The sequence below is a fragment of the Macrobrachium rosenbergii genome, chromosome 56, assembly GCF_040412425.1.
Source record: "Macrobrachium rosenbergii isolate ZJJX-2024 chromosome 56, ASM4041242v1, whole genome shotgun sequence".
Taxonomy (NCBI): domain Eukaryota; kingdom Metazoa; phylum Arthropoda; class Malacostraca; order Decapoda; family Palaemonidae; genus Macrobrachium; species Macrobrachium rosenbergii.
The window spans coordinates 50439777-50466729 of NC_089796.1; the positions used below are offsets into that span (position 1 = coordinate 50439777).

General features: G+C 50.0%; 1 protein-coding gene across 1 annotated transcript in view; it reads left to right on the forward strand.

The window, feature by feature from the left end:
* Window positions 1-1034: 1034 nt before the first annotated feature.
* The window catches only part of LOC136836353 (nudC domain-containing protein 1), a 554624-nt gene continuing 528705 nt past the window's right edge, over window positions 1035-26953 (forward strand). Inside the window, exon 1 of the mRNA XM_067100537.1 lies at window positions 1035-1504. Coding sequence (XP_066956638.1) covers window positions 1384-1504 — 121 coding nt within the window. The 5' untranslated portion in view covers window positions 1035-1383. The remainder of the gene's footprint in view (window positions 1505-26953) is intronic.

The following is a 26953-nucleotide window of genomic DNA, read 5'->3' on the forward strand; positions in this document are numbered from 1 at the left end:
TCAAAAAAGTGTTTTCCCAGGGACCTTCAAAATTCACCTGAATGTTTACAATAAATGGGAGATAACACATATAAAGCTACAACTGCCACAATGCTATCACATGTTTTCTAACACTAGACATATATACCTACCCAAAAAACACTGTGAGCATTCTCCCCCCGTTTGATACCGACAAACCCCCCTGGCTGATGGACCACTAGTTTTCTGAGCCGAATCCTGAATTAACTTTGTTAATATCTCTGTGTTTTCTTTTATTTCTTCAGGTTCATCTTCAATGAATTTTTTGTGTTCTTTGTTCAGGCCTCTTGCAGTTATTACAGATGTACAATATGTTATCACTACGAAGTATGGGTATGTATCTGACCTCGATAACTGAGCATTCATAATGAAACCATGTGTCACACGTTTCATAGCAAGTTCCTTCATCATCAACTTCTCCAAACTCTCGATTTGGGTTGACTTATCCTTCTCCAGTATTTTCTTTAGAGTTCCATCTTTACATGCTGCTTCGACAATTATGAGATAATGTTCTTATGATAGTTTGATCTTCCCTTTACTTGATTTAATTTCCACAGTATTTATTTTCTCTCTTTCTTTCCCCTTCTTCGTATTCACTTTGAACATCGAGCAAGTCATACACAGACACGTCCCACCCGTACTCGTCTTAATCCTTTTCATCTATTAGGTGAGGGAACTTGGCAAACAAAGGTACTAGGGATTTGACTGAACACTGCCTCACTATGACACAGGATCACAAAATACCCCAGTGATCATCGATGTCATGTTGACACTTGGTTGAACGCCAGAGAGTTTGGCTCCTTTGAATATAATGGGTAATCATCCAAACATTTAATGTAATTGACAATAACAATCTTCAGAAATAGATTGATAACTATTAAAAAACAAAGACAATAAATATAATAGTATAATAAAATACAATAAAAATTACTAAAGCCATACGAAAAAGGTAAAAAACAAACAAAACAGTATCCAAAATATAGAAATTTATCCATTTTTATTCATTTCTCCAGTGTCGTACGAAAGCACAGACTGTCAAAAAGCATCGAGGGGATACGAAAACTTTCGTATCCCCACGGGGAACGCTTTGATTGGATCTGTTCGTGTAAAATATATTGTTTAGCTTACATTGAAGTTTTCATTGATATATCCGTATATTTTCATGCTCCGATCGTTTTTGTAAAGAGTTTCAGAGTGATATTAGATTCACTTTGTGCTCATACTAGGTGCACCAACTTCTTTCGCCTGTTGGGAACGTCTCCAAGTGAGTTGTCAGTCAGCACATGCGAGCCATGTTTTGAAACGCCAGCAGACGTACAGTAACCTACGTGGTGATACTCCCGGCATACCATATTCGTTCTCATTATGGAAAAACAAATTTCACTGAAGCCAGATTTAAAGCTATTGAATCATGACTTTGATGGCTACAAATTATCAAGTGACGCTGACGTAACTGTGTATTCACAGACTCTAGATTCTGCGGAAAGTAAGTACTGTAACTTGCCTGTACGATATTTATACGTGTTTAGGCTATTGTTTTATAGTGCTTGAATGATGACGAAACTTGATTCCAAGGAATTATCCATCTCGTACTAGCAAAGCACTGCTTTCATATTCTTTGCCTCAGAAATGAATTGTTTGTTCATGCTACTCACGGCCAACAGTAGTCTAATGTAAGCTGTTTGTTCGGGAGTTTCACATTAGGCTAACCAAATTGTTAGCACCATCCTTTTTAGTACTGTGATACTGTAATTACCAGCCAGATGCTAGGCCCATACATTTTTCCCACTGGTTAGCCTATCTGGTGTCTTAGCATTTCTGACTAGCCTATTGGTTGCAAACCACTTTTCCTTGGTTTTTTCCTTCCTCACAATACTGGGACCCCAGTGGCAAACCAGGTGTGTTCCTACACGATATACAAACTATCGGTCCTTTACATTAGCAATTACTCACAGCGGAGCTGGAAACAGCCAATGAACTTTCAAATAAGGTGGTTAGGCAGTTAACTACCGTCTGAGAGGTGGGAGGCCCACCTCCCCAGCTGTAAATGTTCCAGTTTGCTTTTGGCCGTCGTGCGGTGCAGACGTGCATTTCTTTGTTCTCTGCCCAGATTGTCGTTGAGCTGTTTTTTCCCGGTGGGATCTTTCTTTGTTGTTGCATGTATTGTATGTGTTTGTGATATTGACCTTGCAAACCCACAAATCTGACAAGCCTGTTCGTAAGGCCGCCTTCCCTCAGCATGTGTGTCCTGTGGTTGGCACCAAGAAGTGCGGTAATTTCCGCTCTTATTTTTGAAGTTGATCCTCACACCGTCTGTACCTCCTGCTGGAGCCGTGATTGTTCTCGTGATTCTAATTGTGCTGAGTGTTGCTCCTGGTCAGCTGAGCAGTGGGTGAAGTTTGAAGGGAGGAAATGGTATCAGAGGAAGGCTGGCAAGGTGTCATCTGAGGGCTATACGCCCCCGTCTATGCTCTTGGTGGCCAACCCCTCTTCCTCGTTTCTCTCTCCCAACAATCTTCCCCTTCTGGCTGTCTCTCTTTTGGGAGAGAACTCTCTTTTGTCTTCTTTGCTCACATTGTTGAGTGTGGAATGGTGGGGGGGGGGCGGCAATCAGGACAACCTCCTCTTGTGGGCCTCCCCACGCCTCGAGGGGGAAATTTTTCCCTCGGAGCGTGAGGAGTCTCCCACCACTAACCCGACTTTATCTCCTTCAGGAAAGGTGGCCAAGCATCTCCTTGGTAAGCGGGAAATGGATTTGAAAGCAGCTTGGCTCTCCTTGGTGCTTTCGGGCCCTCCATCCCTGCAGGGCCTCCTGTCTCACCTGGTGAGCTCTCTGGTGGTGGCCCATGCTGCTCCAACCGCGACCACTACCACGGTGACAGTGACAGCGTTTGCGAAGATGCCGGTGACGGTCCCCAGGCACTTCTCAACTGAAGTTTGTTCCAACACGATATACAAACTGTTAAGAATTACTTTCAGCATAGGCTGGAAACAGCTGTTGAACTTTTGAACAAGGTGGTTAGGCAGTTAACTACTGTCTGGGAGGCGGGAGTACTGACTGCCCAGATGTAAACATGGGTGGGAACTCCCCATCCCCTTCTTCATTCATTTCCTTGGGTGTGGAAGGCCGCGGGGGAGCGACCGCACAGGACATCCTCTCTGGAGCCTCTCTTCGTTCCGGGGGCGAATTTTTTCCCCCGGAACGAGTATGGGCTTCTCTATTTGACCCAACTCTGTCCTCAGGCTTGGGGTGGAAGTGTCTTCTGTTGGCCAGGTACCTGATCTCGCCTCTGCCTTGCTGCACCTGGGTCTGCCTGGCGTTCCATCACTGGAGGGTCTGGTGTCCCATTTGCCAGGCACTCCGGTGATGACCCACCCAGTGACTGCATCCACCACCACGACCGTCACCATGTCATCTTTTGGTAGGCTGCTGGTGACGGTGGCCTCGTGCCTGGACACCCAGGTGTTGGCCGCTCCTGCAACATTCTACTCCGTGCTACTGCCTCCTGGGTTCCTGGCCCCGTTATCCCTGCCTGGCCCCACGCACATGTGACGTCATCAGTGCCCTACCTCTCGATGCCTGCTCCTGTTGCTGACCCACGCTCGTTCATGACCACGGTTCTGGCTCCTCACTTCCCTGACACTGCCTGGCCTGGTCTCACATGCGCCACCCGGGCCTTTGAACCTGGCTACGTCTCCTGGCTTTCCTGGCTCCCATGCTGCAGCACCTACCCTGGTAGCTGCTGGCCCAAGCACCGTCTCCGCTACCCGGGTCGCGCCTGCTCCCTGGCCCCCCTGGTTGCTCCTGTGCCCTTTGCTGCTCCTTCGTGGATGGGGGACATGACTACCATCCTGAGGAAGATGGTGAAGAAGAAGTCAAAGATTTTTAGGAAGGTGTTGTCGTCTTCGTCTTTGTCCTCTGCTACCTCTTCTTCCTCTTCTTCCAAGGCTCGCCAGCCAAAGAAGAAGAAGCCTGCCTCTCAACCCCTAAGAAGTCTCACACTGAGACTTCTAAGGGACTGCCTCTTTCCACAGGGAAAGCCGTGGGATCTCTTGTTGGCTCTTCCCAGTCCACGGACCAGGGAACCGTTGCGTGGACCCCTGAGTCAGTTGTATCGGGAGCCGAGGGCATGCAGACCGCGGTGTGCACTCCCCACCCCACTGCACCTAAGAAGCCTGCTCCTAAGGCCAGCAGGACTGCGTCGGACACTCTAAGGAGACCCGAGTACCCCGGTCTGGTACAGGAGAAACCTCTCTCCGTACCAACTCGGGCACGGGACGGGAGAAAGAGTCCGAGCATGCAGGTGCTCAGACTCTTCCTGCTGGTGCTTCTTCGAGTACCAAGCCAGGTTCCCAGGAAGGTGCACAGGTCCCTTGGGTCCGGACACCTGGGAAGGTAGAGAAGAGGTCCCCTGCTCAGTCTTCCTGAGAGATTTCGGCCTCGAAGAAGACAGGAGTGTGTCCAGAGGACAGCGCAAGTTCGTGCCAGCCAGCCGCGCACTCGACTCCTCCCAGTCCCCGACCACGTTCACGTGGCCAGCCCGGCTTTGGGGAGCCGAGTGCTCAGCTCGACTCACATGAGCCGCTCCGCGCTTCTTTGGGAGATCGCTTCGCCCAGGCGAAAGAGTTCTCCTCGACCCCCGGTTGCCGTCACCACCGCGGGTTGGTGACTGCTTCCAGCCCGCTGCTCCTGTTGGTTCTGCCAGCAAGGCCAGTGGGAGCACCCGATCCTCCTCGCCTGTCCCCTCTACCTCCTGGGCTCCTCCCAGGGTGGCACGAGTCGGACAGGAAGAACTCCGGCGAGTTGTCTCCCCAGAGTTCTACCTCGGGGGTGTACGTGCCTGGCTTGGTCCTCGGTTCAGCCAGGTCGTACGCCCGCGTGGTGCAGGAAGGATCATGGGGGTCTGCCGAGGTTCTCCCTTCTGCAGGGAGAGTAGATTGGGAGGACCGCACCCTTGAAGGACTCGAAGGTCCTCTTCCCCAGGATGCAGACACCTCCAAGATACAGAGGACTTTTGCTGAGGTAATTGCGCTGATTCATCAGGACAGCGACCTCGGGGAAGGGACCACGGCTTCATCTGTGGATTGTCCGTCGCGCCTCAAATCCTTTTGGGGACCCAAGAAGGAACCCAAGGCTTCTGTGGGGCTGCCATGGTCCATGCTTGCCAAGGGGGTACTTGATCAAGTGAATGGTCTTGTGTCTGGGCAGGACAGTTCACTGCGATCAAACCGCTTGGACATGCTACTTCCCACTCCTTTCCAGGCAGTTTCCTGGCTGGATGTGTGGTCCTTCACAGTATCCAAAGTGGCTGCTTCCTTGGGTGCTATCGTACTGGGGAAGACTCCGCTTTTGGGAGACTATGCCGGTCTGGAGGTAGAGCCATCTCCTACCTTGCCCACCAGACGGCAAACTGTGGGCTAACCTGGTACTGAAGCGAAGGGACGCTGTTCATTCTTGCTTCTCCAGGTCCATGGGGCCCGAGTCGGCAATGACCCTGAGGAACGAACCGTTGCTGGGGTCTACCTCTCTCTTTCCTAGAGAGATGGTGGATGCTGCGGTGGACAAGCGTCGGGCCGATGACAGTGACCGGCTTGTTCACCAGGCAGTGGCCAAGACATCCGGGTCTTCGTGTTCCACTGCGGCCAGGTCCTTGGGTCAGGCTAGCACTTCCTCGACCCCTAAGAAGTCCCAGTCTTTGAAGGGATCCTGTGGAAACACCCAGCCTTCTTCTTCCTCTGGAAAGGTTGGGTCTTCCCACCCCTTTCAGCCCGCTTCCCAATCCGGAAAAGGGGGTAAGAGGAAGAAGAAGAAGGGGAAATGCTAGGGGCAGCATTCCCCCCCCAACAGCTGCCAAAGGTGGGGGGATGCCTGTCGAGCCATTGGGCAACGTGGATAGTGGATGTCCTTTGGGAGGGTATCTACTACCCTTAGAGTCTCAGCCACCCTTCACCAACTCTCCGGTCCGTCTCCGCACCCATGTCTAAGGAACACGGAAGGACTCTGCACTACAGCAAGAAGTGCAAGCCATGCTGGGCAAGGGTGCTGTGGAATTCATGTCAGACCGGTCCCCAGGCTTTTACAGCCGTGTCTTCCTCATAGAGAAAGCCACAGGGGGATGGAGACCGGTCATAGACCTCTCTCCCCTGAACCGATTCATTCGCCAGACTCAGTTCAAGATGGAAACGAGCTCCTTGCTTGCTTCCATCAGGGAGGATGACTTCATGCTTACGGTGGACTTGAGGGATGTGTATTTCCAAATACCTATTCATCTGTCCTCTTGCAAGTACCTCCACTTTATCCTCAGGGAGTCGGTCTTCCAATTCAGGGCACTCTGCTTTGGGCTTTCGACCGCTTCCCAGGTGTTCACGAGAGTCTTCTCTCTCGTGTCGGCTTGGGCCCATTCGCACGGGATACGTCTACTGAGGTATCTCAACAGCTGGCTAGTCCTGGCGAGCTCCTGGTCGCAGTTGCTACAGGACAGGGATCAGCTCCTCAAGTTTTGCTGCGATCTTGGGATCATGGTGGATCTTGAGAAGCCAGATCTCTCACCCAAGCAGAGGAAAAGTACCTGGGCATGCTGATAGACACGGTAGCAGCGAAAGTCTTTCCCTCGGACTCTCTTATCAGCAGGTTCAGGCAGGCAGCATAGCTGCTCCTGTCTCGACAAGAACAGCTAGCCTGGTAATGGCAAGTCGTCATCGGTCACCTGTCGTCGCTCGCTGGAGAAGCTGGTACCTCATGGGCATCTTCACCTGCGGTCTCTACAATGGAGACTAAAGGAGTATTGGTCCCAGTCCCGAAACCCCTAGTCCTTTCTCATCCCTCTTTCTGAGGAGGTGAGAGAGGACCTTCGTTGGTGGATGGACGACAGGAACCTCTTGATAGGAGTATCCCTGCATACTCCCCCTTTGGACATGCCACTGTTCTCAGACGCTTCGACTGAGGGATGGGGCGCACACCTGGAGGAGTAGCTGACTTTGGGAGTGTGGCACCGAGACAACAAGCACCTTCACATCAACATCCTGGAACTCAAGGCAGCCTTCCTGGCTCTCCAAGAGTTCCGGGATCATGATGGGACCCTCCGTGCTACTGATGAGCGACAATACCACGGTAGTGGCATACGTCAACAAGCAGGGGGGTCTAGCATACCTCCCGCTCCACCAGTTGACGATGCAGGTGCATGAGTGGGCCGTGGCTCACTCGGCAGAGCTGTCAGCCAGGTACATTCCAAGCAAGAGGAATGTCATGGCAGACAAGCTCAGCCGCCAGAATCAGGTGATCGGAACTGAATGGTCCCTTCACTCGGAAGTGACGGAAAGGCTATTCTACCTATTGGGGTGTCCAGTCATCGACCTGTTTGCCATCTGGCCCAACAGAAAACTCCAGGTCTTCTGCTCTGTTGTGCCGGACCCATGGGCCGCTGTGGAGGACGCGTTCCAGCACCCGTGGTATAACCTCGACGTCTGCACCTTTCCTCCGTTCTGTCTGATTCTCAGAGTGATCAGCCAGGCGATGATCAATCGAATCTCGGAATGATTTTGGTGGCACCCAATTTGGTATCCTGTCCTGCTAGCTCTCCTCTCTGAGGCACCGAGAGAGATCCCCCCCCCCTTGAATAAATAAGTATACTTTAGTTTTATATAAGTAACGTACCAAATAATTACATAGCTATAGTTTCTACTTTACGCGGCAGCTCAAAATTCAAAATTCGCGGTAGCGCTCTTTTGTTTTAGGTGTAGGTATGTTGCCCGCCCACTATCGGGGAAGAATAGGTTTCTGCCGGTCAATGACTGAACAACAGTTATTAGCAGCTCTCGTTTTCGTTTTCACTGGATGGTCAGAGATCGTCTTTGGTGAAGTACTCTTTGATTTTGGTAGCGCAGCTGTCTAGCTTAGCTAGATTTTGAATACTTCGATTGTGACTTATTCATTTGAATTTTTTTACCATTATGTCGGACTCTAGTATATCCAGCATTAGGTACTGCAGCAAAGGCTGCAAAACTAGACTTACGTTGGTAAAATACGACACATACCACTTGTTGTACTTGTAGGGAACAAATTTGTTCTCCTGAATTGAATTGTGACGAATGTAAGGACTGGGAAAAGAGTAAATGGAAGACGTTACAGACTCACTTAGACAAATTTAAATATGACCGAATTAGAAAAGCTACAGCTAGGGCCGAAGCAAAGGCTTCTGCTAGTATAGGCCATTCTTCAAGGGATGATATTAATATTTTTCCTATCCCTTCGATGCCTGTGACAGCTTTTTCTCCCATTTCCAGTCCTCCAGCTTTTCCTGTCACTCCTGTACCTAACTCTCATTCTGATGAACCCAATGCTATTGCCAGCTTAGAAGCACGGGTAGATCAAAAATTTAATTTACTTGTGAATACTGTTTCCCAGATTGGGAACTCTGTGAAGGTCCTAATGGACAAATTTAAGTGTTGTGTCGAGTGATGTGTCAGTGGAGGGGGCGGCTGTTCATCCCACCGATGCTCCTAGACCAAGGTCCATGCTAAACTCCCCTTGCAAACATGGGAGGAAGCAAACTGGCAGTCCAAGGGAGGTTGGTGGGGTTTGCCCACAAGCAGTTGTCGCCTCATCCGTGCCTGTTGTCCGCCGATCCCAGGCTGCGGAAGAATACCATTGGAAAGGTATTAGAATGGATACCCATACCCTTTCTTCAAGTGATTCAGACTCTCCCACATCTAAGAAACGCAGTGACCGTTTTGCACATGTATCTAGGCCACTGAAAAGGCCAGGTGCTTCAATGGATTGTGATTCCCCCCCGTCTCGTAAGCGAGTGGTAGAGAGAGAACGTAGCCCTCTCCCTTCTTGTAGTTTCTGGGATTTGCCAACAAGAGATTCTCGCTCCTTTTCACATGCAAGAAAGCGCCCAGTGTACGTCAGTAATGTGCATAAGCGCCAATTCACAGATTGTTCGCCTTCAGAGCGCCCATCTCCTTCCGAGCACCCATCAGCTGAGCGCGCAGCTCTCACCTTACCTGTTTGGGAGCACCCAGATTCCAAGTCAGAAGAACCCGTGTTTGATCACTTGGAACAGGGACGTCAGATCACAGAGCGCCCATCCTTGGCGCGCCAAACGTCCGCGGACAATGCAGTTGCTTCCAAGGAGTCAGTGTCTACTTTAGCAGCGGGTGGGCGCCTATTGTCCGTGCGCCCAATCAATGGGGGCGCCTCTCCCTTCCACCCCACTTCTAATGTTTCTGTGACCCCACACAAGAATTTCCGTCGGCCTCTCAAGACCCTTCTTTGGCGCCGCTTCAACTCTGGCTTGACAAAGTTTTGTGCCTTCTTGAAAAACCTACTCCATCGGTACAGGACACCGTGGAACCCCCAGGATCGCCCGTTTTGTCCGCCGAGGAACCTGCAGAAGAAGAACAACCCACCTCTCATTACTTGGCGCTACTCGGATTTTTCCTGGTTTGCTACCTGTCGTCCTTCTCCCCAGTCGTTCCATTATCTCCGGGTTCAGCCTACCTGAGCATGTGACAACCACCAGGTACCGCCAGACTTCTGCGTGTGGTGTTGTCTTCGTCATCAAAGAAAGCTTTTGACCGCATGGATGCCTGGCTAGCAGAGAAGAGGAAAGTCGGGAAGGCAGTTTTTTGTGCACCTCCTTCTCGCTTAATAAGGCAGAAGTACCTGTCTTATGCAACTGGAGAAGCTCCGTCCTTGGGAGTTTCTGCCTCCTCTCAGGGAGACTTCTCCAGTATCATAGATGCTTCTCGTCTTTCAGCTTTCGCTTCGGCCAGAATTCTTTTCACAACCACGGAGTTGGACCATCTTCTCAAAGATATATTCAAAGTCTTTGAGATTTTTAGTTTTCTAGATTGGGCGGTAGGAGCTCTAGCTAAGAAAATAGAAGACTGTGTGTCCCTGCAAGAAAACTTCGCTTCGGACTGGCTGGGAGTACTGGGGTGCACGGATAGAGCTGTAAGAGATGGAGCAGTAGAACTAGCTACCATCTTCACAATGGGAGTCCTCAAGAAGCCAGATTTGTGGTGCTCGTTTACTGCAAAAGGGGTCACCCCATCAGAATGTTCTTCACTTCTGTTTGCACCCCTAGACAAGGATAATCTGTTCCCACAAGACACTCTAGATAGGATTTCAGTCGATTTACAAAAGAAATCAACTCAAGACCTCATCACTCAATCCACCAAAAGAACAAAGTTTCCTGCAAGAGCCACTTCAACTGCAACTCCTAGGATGTCGTCACCCCTGCAGCAACATCCCTTTCGAGGAAGGTAGAGGCCGCCTCCAGTCCCGACCTAGAACCAACCTCCGAACCTCCAGACCATCTAGGAAACCTTTCAACAAATCTAACCCTAGAAAATGAAACTCCGGTCCTCCGTGTTCCAGTGGGAGCAAGACTTTCCCATTTCTGGCCCGTATGGGAGAAGAAAGATGCGGAACCGTGGGTGCTGAAGGTATTACAAGAAGGATATACAATCCCCTTCAGGGGAAAACCTCCCTTAGTAACCTCTCCCATCAACTTAGCAGCCTACTCAGTAGACTCAGAGAGGTTTTCAGCCCTATCTTGGGAAGTGTCAGCTCTCCTGGAAAAGAGAGCCGTGGAGATAGTCGAAAATGTAAACTCAAGGGGATTTTACAATCGCCTCTTCGTGGTCCCCAAGTCATCGGGAGGATGGAGACCAGTCCTGGACATCAGTGCCCTGAACCGCTTCATTCAAACAACGAAATTCAAAATGGAGACGAATCAGTCGATTTTGTCGGCCATCCATTGGGGAGACTGGATGGTTATGATCGACATGCAAGATGCGTACTTCCATATTCCAATTCATCCGGACTCCAGGAAGTATCTAAGATTTGTGTTCCAGGACAGTCTTCCAGTTTCGGGTACTCTGCCTCGGACTATCCACAGCCCCTCAAGTTTTTACCCGGGTACTTGCTCCCCTTACGAAATGGCTACATCTTTTGGGGATTGGCTCCTACACCCCCCCTCGAATTCTCAGTGCACAGAGGACCTACAGATAACTCTTCGTCTCGCCCAAGAATTAGGACTTTTGATAAACTTCAAGAAGTCACAGTTAGTCCCAACTCAGTCTATTCTATATTTGGGGATAGTGATAGACTCTCAGAGTTTTTGGGCTTTTCCATCCCAACAAAGGATAATTTCTTGCCACAAGAAAGTCCAGGACTTCGTAACTCGCAACTCCTGCTCAGCCAACGCATGGATGAGTCTTCTCGGAACTCTCTCTTCCATCGAGAAGTTCGTTCCATTGGACAGGCTTTATACAAGAACACTACAATTTTACCTCGAAGCCAATCGGAAAAGGAAGTTGTTCCTGGACTCATTCAGTTTCAGCATCACTCCCCAGATAAAAGAAGACCTCAGATGGTGGCTAGCAGAAGACAGATTCTCAACAGGAAAGTCTCTGGCTCCAACGAACCCCGACCTAACGTTATTCTCCGACGCTTCGGATCTTGGTTGGAGAGCCCTTCTCAACAACATTGAAGTGTCAGGAACATGGTCCCCTTCCGAAATAAACCTCCACATCAACGTGAAGGAACTAAAAGTGATTCACCTGGCCTTCAACACTTTGCAATACTAACCTGCCACAAGACAGTAGCGGTTCATTCGGACAGCATGACCGCCCTAGCGTATATCAAGAATCAAGGAGGGACCCATTCTTTTACGCTCTACGAAGCGACAAAGGATTTTCTTCTTTGGGCAAAGAGCAACAAGACCCAAGTAGTGACTTGCTTCATTCACAGCAAGATGAACATCCTTGCAGACTAATTAAGTCGGGGAAAACAGGTCCTACCAACAGAATGGACACTCAATCCACAGGTATGCACTGACCTGAGGAAGCTGGGGGGAAAGCTGTTGATAGACCTGTTTGCGACATCAAGGAACAATCGTCTTCCTTTGTATTGCTCCCCAGCTCCGGACCCACGAGCATGGGCAACAGATGCCATGTTGCAGGACTGGTCGAACCTCGACCTTTACGCCTTCCCACCCTTCAGCATGGTGAGGGAAGTGTTGAGGAAGTTCAGTTCACACGACAACGTGGCGGTGACACTAGTCGCTCCCTTTTGGCCACACAAAGAGTGGTTCCCCGATCTTTTGAACCTTTTGACAGACTTTCCAAGGCTGCTTCTTCAGAGGAGAAATCTTGTCAGACAGCCGCACTTCCTCCGACACCATCAAGGATTATCCACTCTTGCTCTGACAGGCTTCAGACTGTCAGGGAGCTTGTCAGAGCAAAAGGATTTTCAAGAAAGGCTGGAGAGGCTATTGCTAAGTGCAGGCGACAATCTTCCTCTGCGGTTTACCAATCAATGTGGACAGTTTTTAGGAAGTGGTGCCAAGAGCGAAAAATTTCCTCTTCTCAAACATCTGTAACCCAAATCGCAGATTTTCTTCTATATCTCAGAACATCAGAAGGACTCTCAACATCTACCATCAAGAGTTACAGAGCGATGTTGAGTTCAGTATTCAAACGTAGAGGATTAGACCTGTCTTCAAACCAAGACATCAGTGACTTAATCAAGCATTTCAACACTAGTAAGCAAGCTAAAACCTCAGGAGTCCCTTGGAACTTGGACGTGGTCTTCAACTGGCTTTCAGGACCACTTTTTGAACCGATGGAGTCGTTGTCTCTTCGGAATCTTACGAAGAAGACATTATTCTTGGTGGCACTTGCTACAGCCAAGAGCCAGCGAGCTTCATGCCATTGATAAAAGGATAGGCTACTCACAAGGCAATGCAGTTTACTTGCTAATTTTAGATTTTTTGGCCAGAAATGAGGATCCGGCTAACCCTTGGCCTCGCTCCTTTTCTATCAAGAGCCTCTCAGAAGTACTAGGTCCAGAAGATCAAGAGAATGTCCTCTGCCCAGTAAGAGCTCTAAGAGTATACCTCGAGAGAACCAAAAACCTTAGAGGATCAGCCCCTAATCTTTGGTGTTCCGTTAAAAACCCCAGCCGTCCTTTGTCCAAGAATGCACTATCGTTCTTTTTAAGATCGGTGATTTTGGAAGCACATTCGGGAGTTCAAGACGAATTACTACCCTTGTGCAAAGTAAAGGCTCGTGAAATAAGAGCTGTGGCAACATCTTTGGCTTTTAAACGTAACCTGTCTCTCTCTTCAATTTTACAAGCAACATTTTGGAGGTGCAAGTCAGTGTTTGCCATGTTTTATTTATGGGACGTTGAGAGAGTGTACGAAAAATGCAGTACTTTAGGTCCGTTCTTCGCAGCTGGCTTGGTATTGGGGGATGAAGGATAGGAGGAACGCCTTCCCTTTTCCTCTATCCACTCTCCTTGAGTAAGGGCAGTCGTACTTCTTGGGAAGTTTGGTGGACACTGAATCTTGAGTGTCACCTATTGATATTTTATGGTTTTGGCTAAAATGTCTTTGTTATTCTATTGTACTGCGCCCAGGGCAAGGGCAAATCCACATATCATTATGTGACCCATTGGAATTATTAACTTTGGCAACCTGCGATTGACCTATGTTGCAAAGCACCCACTCAGTAGAGGTGACTCTTGGCTCTACCCCCACACCGCTACAGGTTGAGAGGAGCCACGACCAGAGGCAGTACCCGTCTGCTGTTGCTCCCTCACCAGGTAAGGTTACAACAAGCATTCCGAGATGCTAGCGAATTTGCTATCCCAAATTACCCCCCATATCAAGTAGTTTTTTGGGTAGTATATGTCCATTCATCCCACCTCCACTCAATGTGGGAATTCAGCTATGTAATTATTTGGTAAGTTACTTAGCCTATATAAAAATTACATTTTTATAATAAAATAAAGTTTTATATATACTTACCAAATAATTACATGATCGGAGCCCGCCCTCCTCCCCTCTCATGGACATAGAGCATAAACGAATTGAGCTCCTATTCTTCCCCGATAGTGGGTGGGGCAACATACCTACACCTAAAACAAAAGAGCGCTACCGCGAATTTCGAATTTTGAGCTGCAGCATAAAGTAGAAACTATAGCTATGTAATTATTTGGTAAGTATATATAAAACTTTATTTTATTATAAAAATGTCATTTTAACCAGACCACTGAGCTGATTAACAGCTCTCTTAGGGCTGGCCCGAAGGATTAGATTTATCTTATGTGGCTAAGAACCAATTGGTTACCTAGCAATGGGACCTACAGCTTATTGTGGAATCCGGACCATATTTTAACAAGAAATGAATTTCTATCACCAGAAATAAATTCCTCTAACTCTTCATTGGCCAGTCGCAACCTTCTGTGTCAACCCCACACAGAACGGTACCGCCAGCCAGTGCAGTCCCTGTGCCTTCACAGCTGGAAGTTATCCACCATCTCCTGCAAGCTAGAGGCTTTTCACGTCGCGCAGCAACGGAGATGGCCGGGTACCTCAGACAATCCTCCACAGTGGCATACCAGGAGAAGTGGTCCGTCTTCTGTGGTTGGTGTCGTGGACGTGGTATCTCTCCGGTCACAGTTACTGTTCAGTAGGTCGCGGACTTCCTTGTCTTCCTTCGCCGAGAGAAGCTTCTCCCCATTTCAGCTGTAAAAGGCTACTGCGCCGCACATGGCCTAGTCTTGCAGCTGAAAGGAGTAGATATATACTCCTCCTTTGAGATTTCTCTACTGATGAGAAGCTTTGAAAGGTCTTGCCCACCCAGGGACCTCAGGCCCTCTGAGTGGGAAGTGACTCATTCTAAGGAGCCTGACTTGTGCACTGTACGAGCCTTTATGAGAGTCATCAGACAGGGATCTGACTCTCAAGACCGTCTTCTTGCTGGCCCTGGCATCGGCGAAGAGAGTTGGCGAACTACACGGACTTTCCTTTGATGTTAAACACTCGAGGGGATGGGGATTGGTACGCTCAATTACGTCCCGGATTTCGTAGCGAAGACTCAGAATCCTTCGGTCCCTGACGCGCAGTTTGAGTCTTTCACGGTCCCCTCCCTAGAGGACTTTGTAGGTAATGAACCAGACAGGATGCTACTTTGTCCTGTTAGAGTGCTGCGGCGCTATCTGAAGAGGACTCGACGTCTCTGGCCTGAGTGTCGACGGCCCTTCATTAGTACTGGCTCGACCAAGAAAGAAGTGTCCAAGAACACCATCTCTTTCTGGTTTCGTGAGATGATATGGAGAGCGTATTCTGCTGCTGGAGAAGACGACACTAGTACGCTTCGTCCGAGAGCTCATGAAGTTCGCAGCATTGGTCCGTCCCTCTCATTCCAGAAGAACATGTCAGTTCTTCAGGTGCTGAAGGCAGGTGTGTGGTCCCAACAGACCACCTTCACCTCCTTCAACCTTTGGGATGTTGCTCACAAGTCCTTGGACACTTTTTCCTTGGGTCCTGTGGTGGCTGCTCAACAAGTTGTGTAGCTTACCTGGCTCCTCTATCAGGACAGGTTGCATCTCACCTAAGATGTACGGTTGTGATTGGGAGAGTGAATGTGGAGTGACTGGCCTCTCTTCTTTTTCCCCATCTCAGCTCTTCACATGGGCAGAGAGTGGACGTGCCGTTACATGCTGGATCTGGCGGTCGATGCAGTAAGCATCCAACAGGAGCTCCCGTTCTATTTTCCATTCAGGTTTATAGAAGCAACCCCACTCCTTTCCCTTACAAGGGGGGGGGGAAGGAGACCATGACAATAAGACAAACCCAATGCTTGTGATTGCTTTAATGTCACCGACTCAAAGTTCTTCCTAGCCTACTTTGCATGAACTGGTGATTCCTTTTTCATGCAAAGGGACCCAGAAGTCTGACAATTGATCCCGTGTTTCTTATAACCCGATCATTTTGTCAGAGGCAGTTTTCCCTTCCTTGCTCAACCGACCAGGAAGGGAAGACAAGGTGTGGTGAACTCCAGTCAGTTCATAGAGACTCACTCAGACTTCTCCCTCCAACCAGTGAGTCTTCCTAATGTAAAGGACCAACGGTTTGTATATCGTGTTGGAACAAATCAAAATTTTTAAAAGTAAATTGTATTTTTCCTAACTATACAAACCCGAGGTCCTTTACATTACATTTCATGCCCACCTCATGCCACCTTCAACCTGATACCTGGGCCGTTCTAACACAAATACAAACCCTTGGTCCTTTACATATGGGGAATACTTTCGGCAAATCTGAACAGGCCGCTAAAGACTTACAAGGCATGAGTTGGTATTACTACCAGCTGGGCATGTGGTTGGTAACAGTGGGAAACCCACGGTACCAACCGCCCAGATTCATTCATTCACTTTACTTTCTGGCCTTGTCTGATGCGGACATGTCTTGTGGCTCTCTGTTCGGACTTCTGGATGCTAAAGCTTCAACCTTTTCACGGTGTGTTTGTTCCTGTTTTCATTTTGGCTTGTTCCCCTGTGCATTTGTGTGTGTTTGTAAGATGGATGATCATTTACAGACCCATGACTTGGATAAGCCTGTGAGCTGGATTTGTCCTGGTAAGGACAAAAAGTGCGGTGCCTTCCGCTGTAGTGCAGAATCAGACCCCCACTCCCTTTGCTCAAAATGTCGTAAAGGGAGGAAGGACTCCCCTGATTGTACTGTTAATGACCCATGTGATGAATGTAGGCTTTGGTCTCCCGAGCAGTGGGATAGGTACTCTGGTAGACCCAGATATAAGCGGAAGAAATCCAAGGCTTCGGAGGGGCTGTCTTCGGCTCCTTTGACTCCAATTGTGGTTAATCCTTCTCAGTCTTATCTGAGTCCCGTTGGCCTACCCTAACTGCCCCTGACGGAATCCATCTCCCTGTCCCGTGTCTGCATCTGCAGTCACAGAGGAGGCGAGATCGGTCGACCTAGCCTACACTCCTCTCAGTTCTCCCCCTTACCCAGAGTCCCTCATCCCCAGGTTAAGGGGTGGGTGACCCTGCCCACCTTTGTCTTCTTCCTCAGGTTTGGGACCTGTGCCTGGTTTGAGTCGGGCGTGGGAGTCACTCGGGATGGTTGGCAATCCTGATTTGTCCTTGCTTCTTGAGCACATCAGCTCGGTGGCACGGTTGGGGGTATTGCCCCCTCCCCCCACTACTCACATGGTGGATGCTCTCACGACCACCACTGTTACCGCTGTGTTGCCGAGGAGCATGGTGACTTTGGTAGGAACGCATCATGCATATGGTGCGGTCCCTACCCCTGCCATCTTAGTGTCGAGCTACCAAGCTGTTACCTCCCCCTCTACTGAGACAGAAGCAGCACTACGTTCCATCAGAAGGTGTATTGCAGATGAAGGTTGTGGAGCCAGAGCTGACTCGGTTAGCACCTGGTGCCACTTCAGCTCAGCTACTGGGAAAGCATGCGCTTTTCTCGCAAGCTGAGATGAGCGCTTTGGAGGGTATGGCTTTGTCTGCCCTCCAGGCGGTCTCTTGGCTCGACAACTGGGCCTTCGTGTTGTCGAAAATCGCAGCCTCGTCTGCCCAGAGCAAGGATCCGATCTTCAGGAGTCTTTGCCAGTCTGGAGGTAAGGCTATTTCCTTTCTAGCCCACCAGACAGCAAACCTCTGGGCCAACCTGGTGCTGAAGAGAAGGGATGCAGTGCTATCCTGGATCACCAGGTCACTAGGTACGGAAGCTGCAGTGTCTCTGTGCAATGGACCCATTCTGGATTCCACCTCCCTCTTCCCCAAGGGGGAGGTGGATGCTTTGGTGGACAAGAGGAAGGCAGACGAACGCGACTGTCTTGTCCACCAGGCAGCGACAAAAGGGGTTGTGCAGCCCTCTCATCCTGTGGCCCGGTCCCTGAACCAGGCTAGCACCCCAGCCCCGAAGAAGTCTGGTGCTTCAACGGCTGCTCGGGGTAAAGTCCTGCCCTCTTCTTCTTCGCCTCCGCGGAAGGAACCACAGGGTCCCTTTCGCCAACCTGTTCCCCCAAGAGGAAAGGTAAGGGCAAGAAGAAGAGGGGAGGAGCTCACGAGGGATGGCGAGCCCCCTCAGATGCTGCCATTGGTCGGGGGTGCCTTTCCAGCCATTGGGCAACATGGCAGCGATACGGAGCAGAGACCTGGGTAGTGGATGTCCTTCGGGAGGGATATTTCCTACCCTTTGTGTCACTGCCTCCCCTCACCAACACTCCGGTCCAGTTCCCATCTTATCTCCAAGACCCCCTGAAGAAACAGGCCCTTCTTCAGGAGGCCAAAATGATGTTGAGCAATGGTGCCATCGAAGTTGTCAAGGATCAGTCCCCGGGCTTCTACAGCAGGGTCTTCCTCGTGGAGAAGGCCTCCGGCGACTGGAGACCGGTGGTCGACCTCTCTCCCCTGAACCGTTTTGTTCGCCAGACACAGTTCACAATGGAGACGGTATGCACGGTACTGTCGGCTGTCAGGGAGAACGACTTCATGCCGACGGTCGACTTGATGGACGCGTACTTCCAAGTACCAGTTCATCCATCGTCTCGTTGGTACCTTCGCTTTGTCCTCAATGGAGTGGTCTACCAATTCAAGGTTCTCTGTTTCGGTCTGTCGACCGCTCCGTAGGTGTTCACGAGAGTGTTCACCCTCATTTCAGTTTGGGCTCATTTGCGCGGGAAACATCTACTGAGGTATCTCGACGATTGGCTAATCCTGGCAAGCTCTCGCTTGCAGTTGCTACAGGACAGGGATTGTCTCCTCGAGTTGTGTCACGAACTGGGTGTCGTGATCAACTTTCGGAAGTCAGATCTCACTCCCAAGCAGAGGACTTAGTACCTGGGCATGCTGATCGACACGGCAGCAAAAGCAGAGTCTTTCCTTCTCAGGCTTGGATCAGCACATTCAGGAAGGTGGCGAGGCAGTTCCTGACACAACAGGACCAGCCTGCTCAACAGTGGCAAGTCGTGATCGGCCACCTGTCGTCATTGGAGAAACTCGTTCCGCACGGGCGACTCCACCTTCGGTCTCTCCAGTGGAGACTGAGGGACTTCTGGGATCAGTCTCGGGAACCCCAGTCGGTTCTCGTCCCCATCTCTCAGGAGGTGAGGGACGTTCTCTCCTGGTGGTCGGACGACAGGAACCTTTGCATAGGGACACCTGTCTTCTCGCCCCCTGGACTTGCTTCTTTTCTCAGACGCATTGAAGGAGGGCTGGGGCGCACACCTGGAGGAGTTGCTGACTTCAGGTGTGTGGGACCAACACTACCAGCACCTTCACATCAACGTCTTGGAGATGGAGGCAGCGTTCTCAGGCCTCCAGTGCTTCCAAGACCGCTTGGTGGGACACTCAGTAGCGTTGATGAGCAACAACATGGCCGTGGTGGCATACATCAACAAGCGGTGGGGTCTTGTCTCCCGAGTTCTTCACAAGTTGACATTGCAATTGCACCAATGGGCAGTCGCCCACTCTGTGGAGCTGTCGACCAGGTACATTCCAGGTAAGAGGAATGTCCTGGCGGACACACTCAACCGTCAGGATCAGACAGTGGGGTCTGAGTGGTCCCTCCATCAGAGAGTGGCGGACGAACTCTTCGATCTGTGGGGGTGTCCAGTAGTTGACCTGTTCGCCACCCAGTACAACAGAAAGCTTCCGACCTTCTCCTCTGTCGTACCGGACCCATGGGCGGCTGCAGAAGACGCCTTCCACCACTCGTGCAACAACCTCAAAGTGTATGCCTTTCCCCCGTTCTGTCTCCTCCCCCGTTCTGTCTCCTTTGCCCAGTTCTCAGTCGGGTTCTGGAGTCGACGAACCTTCGAATGATCCTGGTGGCCCCCATGCGTCCGGAAGCTGCTTGGTATCCAGACCTGCTGGCTCTGCTCTCCGACGTTCCGAGAGAACTCCCCATCTGGTACAACCTGCTTCGTCAGCCCCACGTAGAACGGTACCACTATGCCTTGGCTTCCCTTTCTCTTCTCGCCTGGAGGTTATCCACCATCTCTTGTGAGCGAGAGGCTTTTCTTGCCGGGCAACGACAGAGATGGCGGGATACCTCAGGAAGTCCCCCGCAGCGGTTTACCAGGGTAAGTGGGCCGTCTTCTGTGGTTGGTGTCGTAGACGGGATTACTCTCTGGTCGGAGCCACTCTTCAGCAGGTACCGGATTTCCTCGTATTCCTTCGTCGGGAGAAGCTCTTATCAGTTTCAGCAGTAAAAGGATACAGGGCGGCCTTAGCCTTGGTCCTGAAGCTGAAAGGCATTGATATTTCATCATCCCTGGAAATATCTTTCTTGATGAAGAGCTTCGAATGGTCTTGCCCACCCAGGGAACTCAGGCCCCCGAGTGGGACGTGTCTCTCGTTTTGTGGAGCCTAACTTGTGCCCCTTACAAGCCACTACGAGAGGCGACAGACAGGAATCTGACTCTCAAGACCGTCTTTCTTCCTTCTAGCCCTGGCTTCGGCGAAGAGGATTAGCGAATTACAGGGACTTTCCTTTTCAGTTAAAGACTCGAGGGGGTGGGCTTCAGTAACGCTTGAATTTGTCCTGGAGTTCATAGTGAAAACTCAAAACCCAGCGGTCCCTGGCGCTCAGTTTGAGTCATTCACGATCCTATCCCTGAGTGACTTTGTAGATAATGACCCTGAAGAGAACGCGGCACCTCAGGCCTGAGTATCGGCGACTCTTCGTTAGCACCGGGACCCCCAAGAAGGAGGTGTCTAAGAACACGATCTCTTTCTGGCTTTGTGAGGTTATCAAGAAAGCATATGCAACGGCTGGCGAGGACGTCACCAGCCCTCTGCACCCCCGTGCTCATGAAATCAGGTGGATTGCGCCCCCTTTAGCATTCAAGAAGAACCTGTCTGTTCAGCAGGTACTGAAGGCAGGGGTGTGGTCACGCCAGACCACATTCACTTCTTTTTACCTAAGGGACGTTACCCATCGGTCCTTGGATACCTTCTCCTTGGGACCAGTGGTGGCTGCTCAACAGATTGTGTAACTTACCCAGCTCCCGTATAGGACAGAGTTGCGTCTTGTCCGTTGTACGTGCACGATTGGGCATGAAAGGTGAGTGACAAGCTCTCTTTTCCTCCCCTATCATCCTACCCTTTCCCTCGGGCAGAGAGTTAGGCCGTACAAGCTGAACCGGACGTCTGACGCAGGTGAGTTTCATTACTTGAGTGTCCTATCTTTGTTACGTTTCAGGTGCACATTAGATGTAATGTCCCCTCTTTCCCCTACAAGGCGGGGAAGGGGTTGCTGGCTAATTGCCAAACCCATTCCTTATGTTGGTCCTTAGTCCCGATGTTTTCCAATCACCCCTAATGTGGCTGGGAAGGGTTCTCGCTGGCTTTCGCCTTGCTATGTGATCGTTTACATACCGTAGCCTCGTCACAGCTAGGATGGTCTAGTAGACTGGTCTGTATCACCACAGTTCCCACATGACGGTGCTCACGGTCCAGTGGCCGTGTCCTCCTGGCTCTTACTCCAGGTGTACATAAGGTGCGTTGAACTTCCAGTCATTCAGAGACCGCCACTCAGATTCCTCCCACCGAATCTTGAGTCCCCATATGTAAAGGACCAAGGGTTTGTATTTGTGTAGGAACAAATTGCATTTTTAAGAGTAAAATACATTTTTCCTAACATACAAACCCGAGGTCCTTTACTCAGGTTACCCACCTCAGCTGTCCCACAATCTGCCCTAGACCAGAAAGTAAAGCGAATGCGTGAATCTGGGCGGTTGGTACCATGGGTTTCCCACTGTTACCAACCACATGCCCAGCTGGTAGGAATACCAACTCATGCCTTGTAAGTCTTTAGCAGCCTGTTCAGCTTTGCCGAACGTATTCCCCATATGTAAAGGACCAAGGGTTTGTATGTTAGGAAAAATGCATTTTACTCTTGAAAATGCGATATTGGAATGTTTACAGCTGGGCAGGTGGTACTCCCGCCTCCCAGACGGTAGTTAACTGCCTAACCACCTTGTTCAAAAGTTCAACGGCTGTTTCCAGCCTACGCTCAAAGTAATTCCTAATGTAAAGGACCTTGGGTTTGTATAGTTAGGAAAAATACAATTTACTTTTAAAAATTGTGATATTACTTTCAGTGAAGCTGGAAACAGCCGTTGAACTTTCAAACAAGGTGGCTAGGCAGTTAACTACCATCTGGAAGGCGGGAGTCCCACCTGCCCGGATGTAAACATTCCAATTTGCTTTTGGCTGTCATTGGGTGTGGAAGTATTTCTTCGCCCTCTGCCCTGACTTTCGTCAAGCTGATTTTCCCCGGTGTGATCTTTTTCCTGTTTTTTGCTAGTATGAAAGCCTTTGATAAACCTTGTAAGCCCGCCTTCCCCCAGCATGTGTGCCCTAGAGTGGGTGGTAAGAAGTGTAATAGCTTTCGATCTAATATTGACATGAACCCACATGCCCTTTGCTCTTCTTGTAGGGGGCGTGTGTTTTCACGTATTTCACTGTGCTCTTAGTGTTGTTCCTGGTCTGCCAAACAGTGGGTGAAGTTTGAGTGGAGGAGACTACCAAAGGAAGCCCGCCAAGGTGTCATCTGAGGGTTATACGCCCCTGATGACTCCCTTGGTGGCTGATCCGTCTGGATTGTTTTTCCCTCCCAGCAAGCTTCCCCTTCTTGCTGCCTCTGCATCAGGTGAGGACTCCCCATTGTCTTCTTCACTCGCCTCATCGGATGTGGAAGGCCGCAGGGGAGCGGATGATCAGGACATCCTTCTGGGGGACCTCTCCTTGCTCCGGGGGAGAATCTTTTCCCCCGGAGTGAGTAGACTCCCTTCTTTGACCCAACAGTGGCTTCAGGTTTGGTGGTAGAGACTTCTCTCAATGGGCAGGCTCCAAACCTCTTCGCTAAGTTGCCGGTGACTGTCGCCTCACACCTGGGTACCCAGGTGACAGCTGCGCTTGCCTCTCACCATGCTGTGCCGCTGCCACCTCTCTTCCTGGCCCTGCTATCCCTGCCAGGCCCCTCCAGTATGGTAACCTCATCTGTGCCCTACATCACGGTTCCTGTTCCTGCTGTTGCTGACCTACGCTCGTATCCTGCTCCAGTTCCAGCTCCTGGCTTACCTTGCTCTTGACCTGGCCTGGCTCCAGTTCCTGCTCCACCTGTGCCAACCACCCATGTCTCGACTCCTGGCTTCCCTGGCTACTGCGCTGCTCCGCCTGCCCCATTCGCTTCTGGTCCAATTGTTCACTCTCCGCTATCCGGGTTGCTCCTGCTTCCCTTGGCCCCCCTGCTGCTCCTGTGTCTTCTGCTGCTCCCTCCTGGATGGGGGACCTGACCTCCATCCTGAAGAAGATGAAGAAGTAGAAGAGGTCTCGGAAGGTGTCGTCGTCCTCATTATCGTTGTCTGCTACCTCTTCCACTTCTTATTCTGAGACTCATTGGCCAAGGAAGAAGAAGGCTGTCTCTCCCCCCCTCCCCAAGAAGTCTCACCCTGGGACTTCTAAGGGACTGCCTCTTTCCACAGGGAAGGCAGTGGGATCTCTCGTCGACTCTTCCCCGGCCTATGGGCCACGGAACCAATTCGTTGACCCCTAGGTCAGTCATCTTGGGAGCCAAGGGCATGCAGACCTCGGTTTGTACACCCGTTGCCATGCCGAAGAAGTCTGCTTCTAAGGCTGGCACTGTGTTGGGCACTTGTTCGCGAGCCACGAAGAGTACCCGGGTCTCTAAGGAGACTCAGGCACCTCGGACTGGTACTGGAGAGGCCTCTCTCCCTACCGACACGGGCACAGAACAAGAGAAAGAGCCTGGACATGCAGGTGTCTTGGCTCTTACTGCTGCCGCTTCCTCAAGTGCCAAGCAATGTTCCTGGGAAGGTGCTTCGGCCTCATGAGTCTGAACACCTGGCAAGACAGAGAAGAGGTCCCCTGCTCATCCTTCTCACAAGGTTTCAGCCTCAAAGAAGACTGGGGCCCGTCTAGAGGACAGCACAAGTTCTCGCCAGCCAGCTATACGTTCGACTCTGCCCAGTCCCCGGTCACGTTTGTGTGGCCAGCCTGGCCCAGTGGAGCCGAGTGCCCAGCTCGACTCGAGTGAACCGCTCCGCTTTCCTTGGGACAACGCTTCACCGAGGTGAAAGCATTTTCCTCAACCCGAGTTGCCTTCATCACTGCGGGTTGGTGACTGCTGTCAGCCTGCTGCTGCTGCTCCTGCTGGTTCCGCCAGCAAGACTGGCTGGGGTGCCTGATCCTCCTCGCCTGTACCCTCAACCTCCTGGGCTTCCCCTAGGAGGTGCGAGTTGGACAGGAAGAACTCTGGTGAGTTGTCTCCCTGGAGTTCAACTACTAAGGCTTATACTCCTGGCTCGGTTCTTGGATCGACCAGATCGTACGCCCACATAGTGCAGGAAAGAGCCCAGGGGTCTGCCGAGGTTCTCCCTCCTGCAGGGAGAGTAGATCGGGAGGACCGCACCCTGGAAGGACTCAAGGGTCCTCTTCCCCAGGACGTGGACACCCCGAAATACAGAGGACTTTTGCAGAGATCATTGCTCTGATTCGGCCTCGCATGTGGATTGTCCTTCGTGCCTCAAATCCTTCTGGGTCTGAAGAAGGAACCCAAGGTTTTGGTGGGGCTGCCGTGGTCCACGCTTGCTGAGGGTGCTCTCGACCAAGTGAATAGTCTTGTCTGGGCAAGACAATTCGCAACATTCAAACCACTGGGACAAGTTGCTTCCCCCTCCTCTGCCTCGACAGAAGCGATTCTACATGCCCTTGGAAGGGGCATTGCAGCCTAAGCAGGTTGACCTGGACCTGGTCGATCCAGGCAAGGGTCTCTCATCACAGCAGCTTACTGCGGAAGGTACCTCTCTTTCGCAGCAAGAGGCAGCAACCCTGGAAGCCACTGCCATGGTGGCTCTCCAGGCAGTCTCCTGGTTGGATCTGTGGTCGTTCACAGTATCCAAAGTGGCTGCCTACTCAGGCGCTACTGTACCCAGGGAGGACTCTGCTTTCGGGAACTGTGCCAGTCTGGAGGTAGAGCCATCTCCTACCTCGCCCACTGGACGGCAAACATGTGGGCCAACCTGGTTCTTAAGTGAAGAGACGCTGTTCTTTCTCGCTTCGCCAGGTCTGTGGACCTGAGTCAGCAGTGACCGGGTGGAATGGACCGTTGCTGGGTTCTGCCTCTCTCTTCCCTAGAGAGGTGGTAGATGTTGCAGTGGAAAAGTGTCGGACCGGTGACAGCAACTGCCTTGTTCACCAGGCAGTGGCTAAGACCTCCGGGTCTTCGCACTCCACTGCAGCCCGGCCTTCTGGCCAGACTAGCACTTCCTCGGCCCCTAAGAAGTCCCAGACTTCGAAGAGATCCTGTGGGAACACCCAGCCTTCTTCTTCCTCTGGAAAGGGTGGGCAGTCATGCCCCTTTCAGCCTGCTTTCCAGTCTCGTAAAGGGGCCAAGGGGAAGAAGAAGGGGAAACGCTAGGGGCGGCGTTCCCCCCAATTGTTGCTGAAGGTCGGGGGTGCCCTATTGAGCCATTTGGTAACATGTCAACAACACGCAACCGAGACCTGGATAGTGGATGTCCTTTGGGAGGGATATCTACTAACCTTCGAGTCTTAGCTGCCCCCCACCGTCACACCAATCCGTCTCTGCACTTACGTTCCTGGATCTCCGAAGGACATCGCACTAATGCAAGAAGTGGAGGCCATGCTGAGCAAGGGTGCTGTAGAAGTCTTGTCAGATCGGCCCCCAGGCTTTTACAGCTGGGTCTTTCTTGTAGAGAAAGCCTCAGGGGGTTGGAGACCAGTCATAGACCTCTTTCCCCTGAACTGTTATGTTCTCCAGACTCGTTTCACGATGGAGACGGCGCAATCCGTGCTCACCTTCATCAGGGAGAACGACTTCATGTTTATGGTGGACTTGAAGGATGTGTATTTTCAAATACAGTCTACCCCGAACTTACGCTAGGTTAGGTTCCGGAGCCTCTCACGCAAGGTGAATTTTTGTGCAAGTTTGGCATGGTCATTAAAATTGCTAATAAATGTTTATTTCTAGAGTTTAAGTACTAAATATGACCCTAATCATGCTCCCAAAGTATTAAGCTAACTTTTCAATGAACTAAAGTTAGTGTAATTTTATTTAAAATTTAGCTTATTACCCTTAAAAAAGAAATAAATGATTGACATAAAAATTGAGTACTGCACAGTTTCATAATAGCGCATTTACAGTAGATGTGTGCGTATACTAATGTTACCCCTAATTCATGGGATGCCATTTTCTTTTTCACTTAAGGGTAATAGCCGTTTTCTTTGTGTCACTTGATAAACTTCATGGGTCACAGTCATAACAATTCAATAAAATAACGAAAACATGTACATAATGTTCGTAGAAGGTAGTGCATTACAGGTAAAATTCAATCAATTTAAAATTATATAATGTAAAGGTAATGACGTACAGAGAAATAATAAGTTGTAAAAATATATTTGAGCGCTAACTACGAATGAGAGAGAGAGAGAGAGAGAGAGATACATATACTGTAATACGGTAACTGTACTGCTTTTGTATCGTATTTATGCGCAAATATATAAATACAAACTTTCCATTCTAGTTTTACACCTAAAAACAAGAAAACATATAAAATAGTACTTAAAAATTAAACACACTTTCTGCTGGGGTATCATCTTTGAAAAGTGCAGTAACTTTGCAAATGGATATCACATCTTGTAAATTTTCTATATCGATTTTACAGTTAAAAGCATGAAAACTTATAAATGTACTTCAAACTTCAAAATAATACATTTTTCATACAGATTTTACACATAAAAGCATGAAATGTATTTTTCATACAGATTTTACACATAAAAGCATGAAATGCATTTTTCATACAGGTTTTACACATAAAAGCATGAAATGCATTTTTCATACAGATTTTACACAAAAGCATGAAATGCATTTTTCATACAGATTTTACACAAAAGCATGAAATGCATTTTTCATACAGATTTTACATGCAAAAGCATGAAAGCTTGTAAATTACTTCAAAAATTAAATATAGCCACTTCTGCAGGGTTTCTTGAGAATTTTGTGTGTCTGAAAAAATTGCGTATGCCAATTAGTTAGGTTTTAGTGAA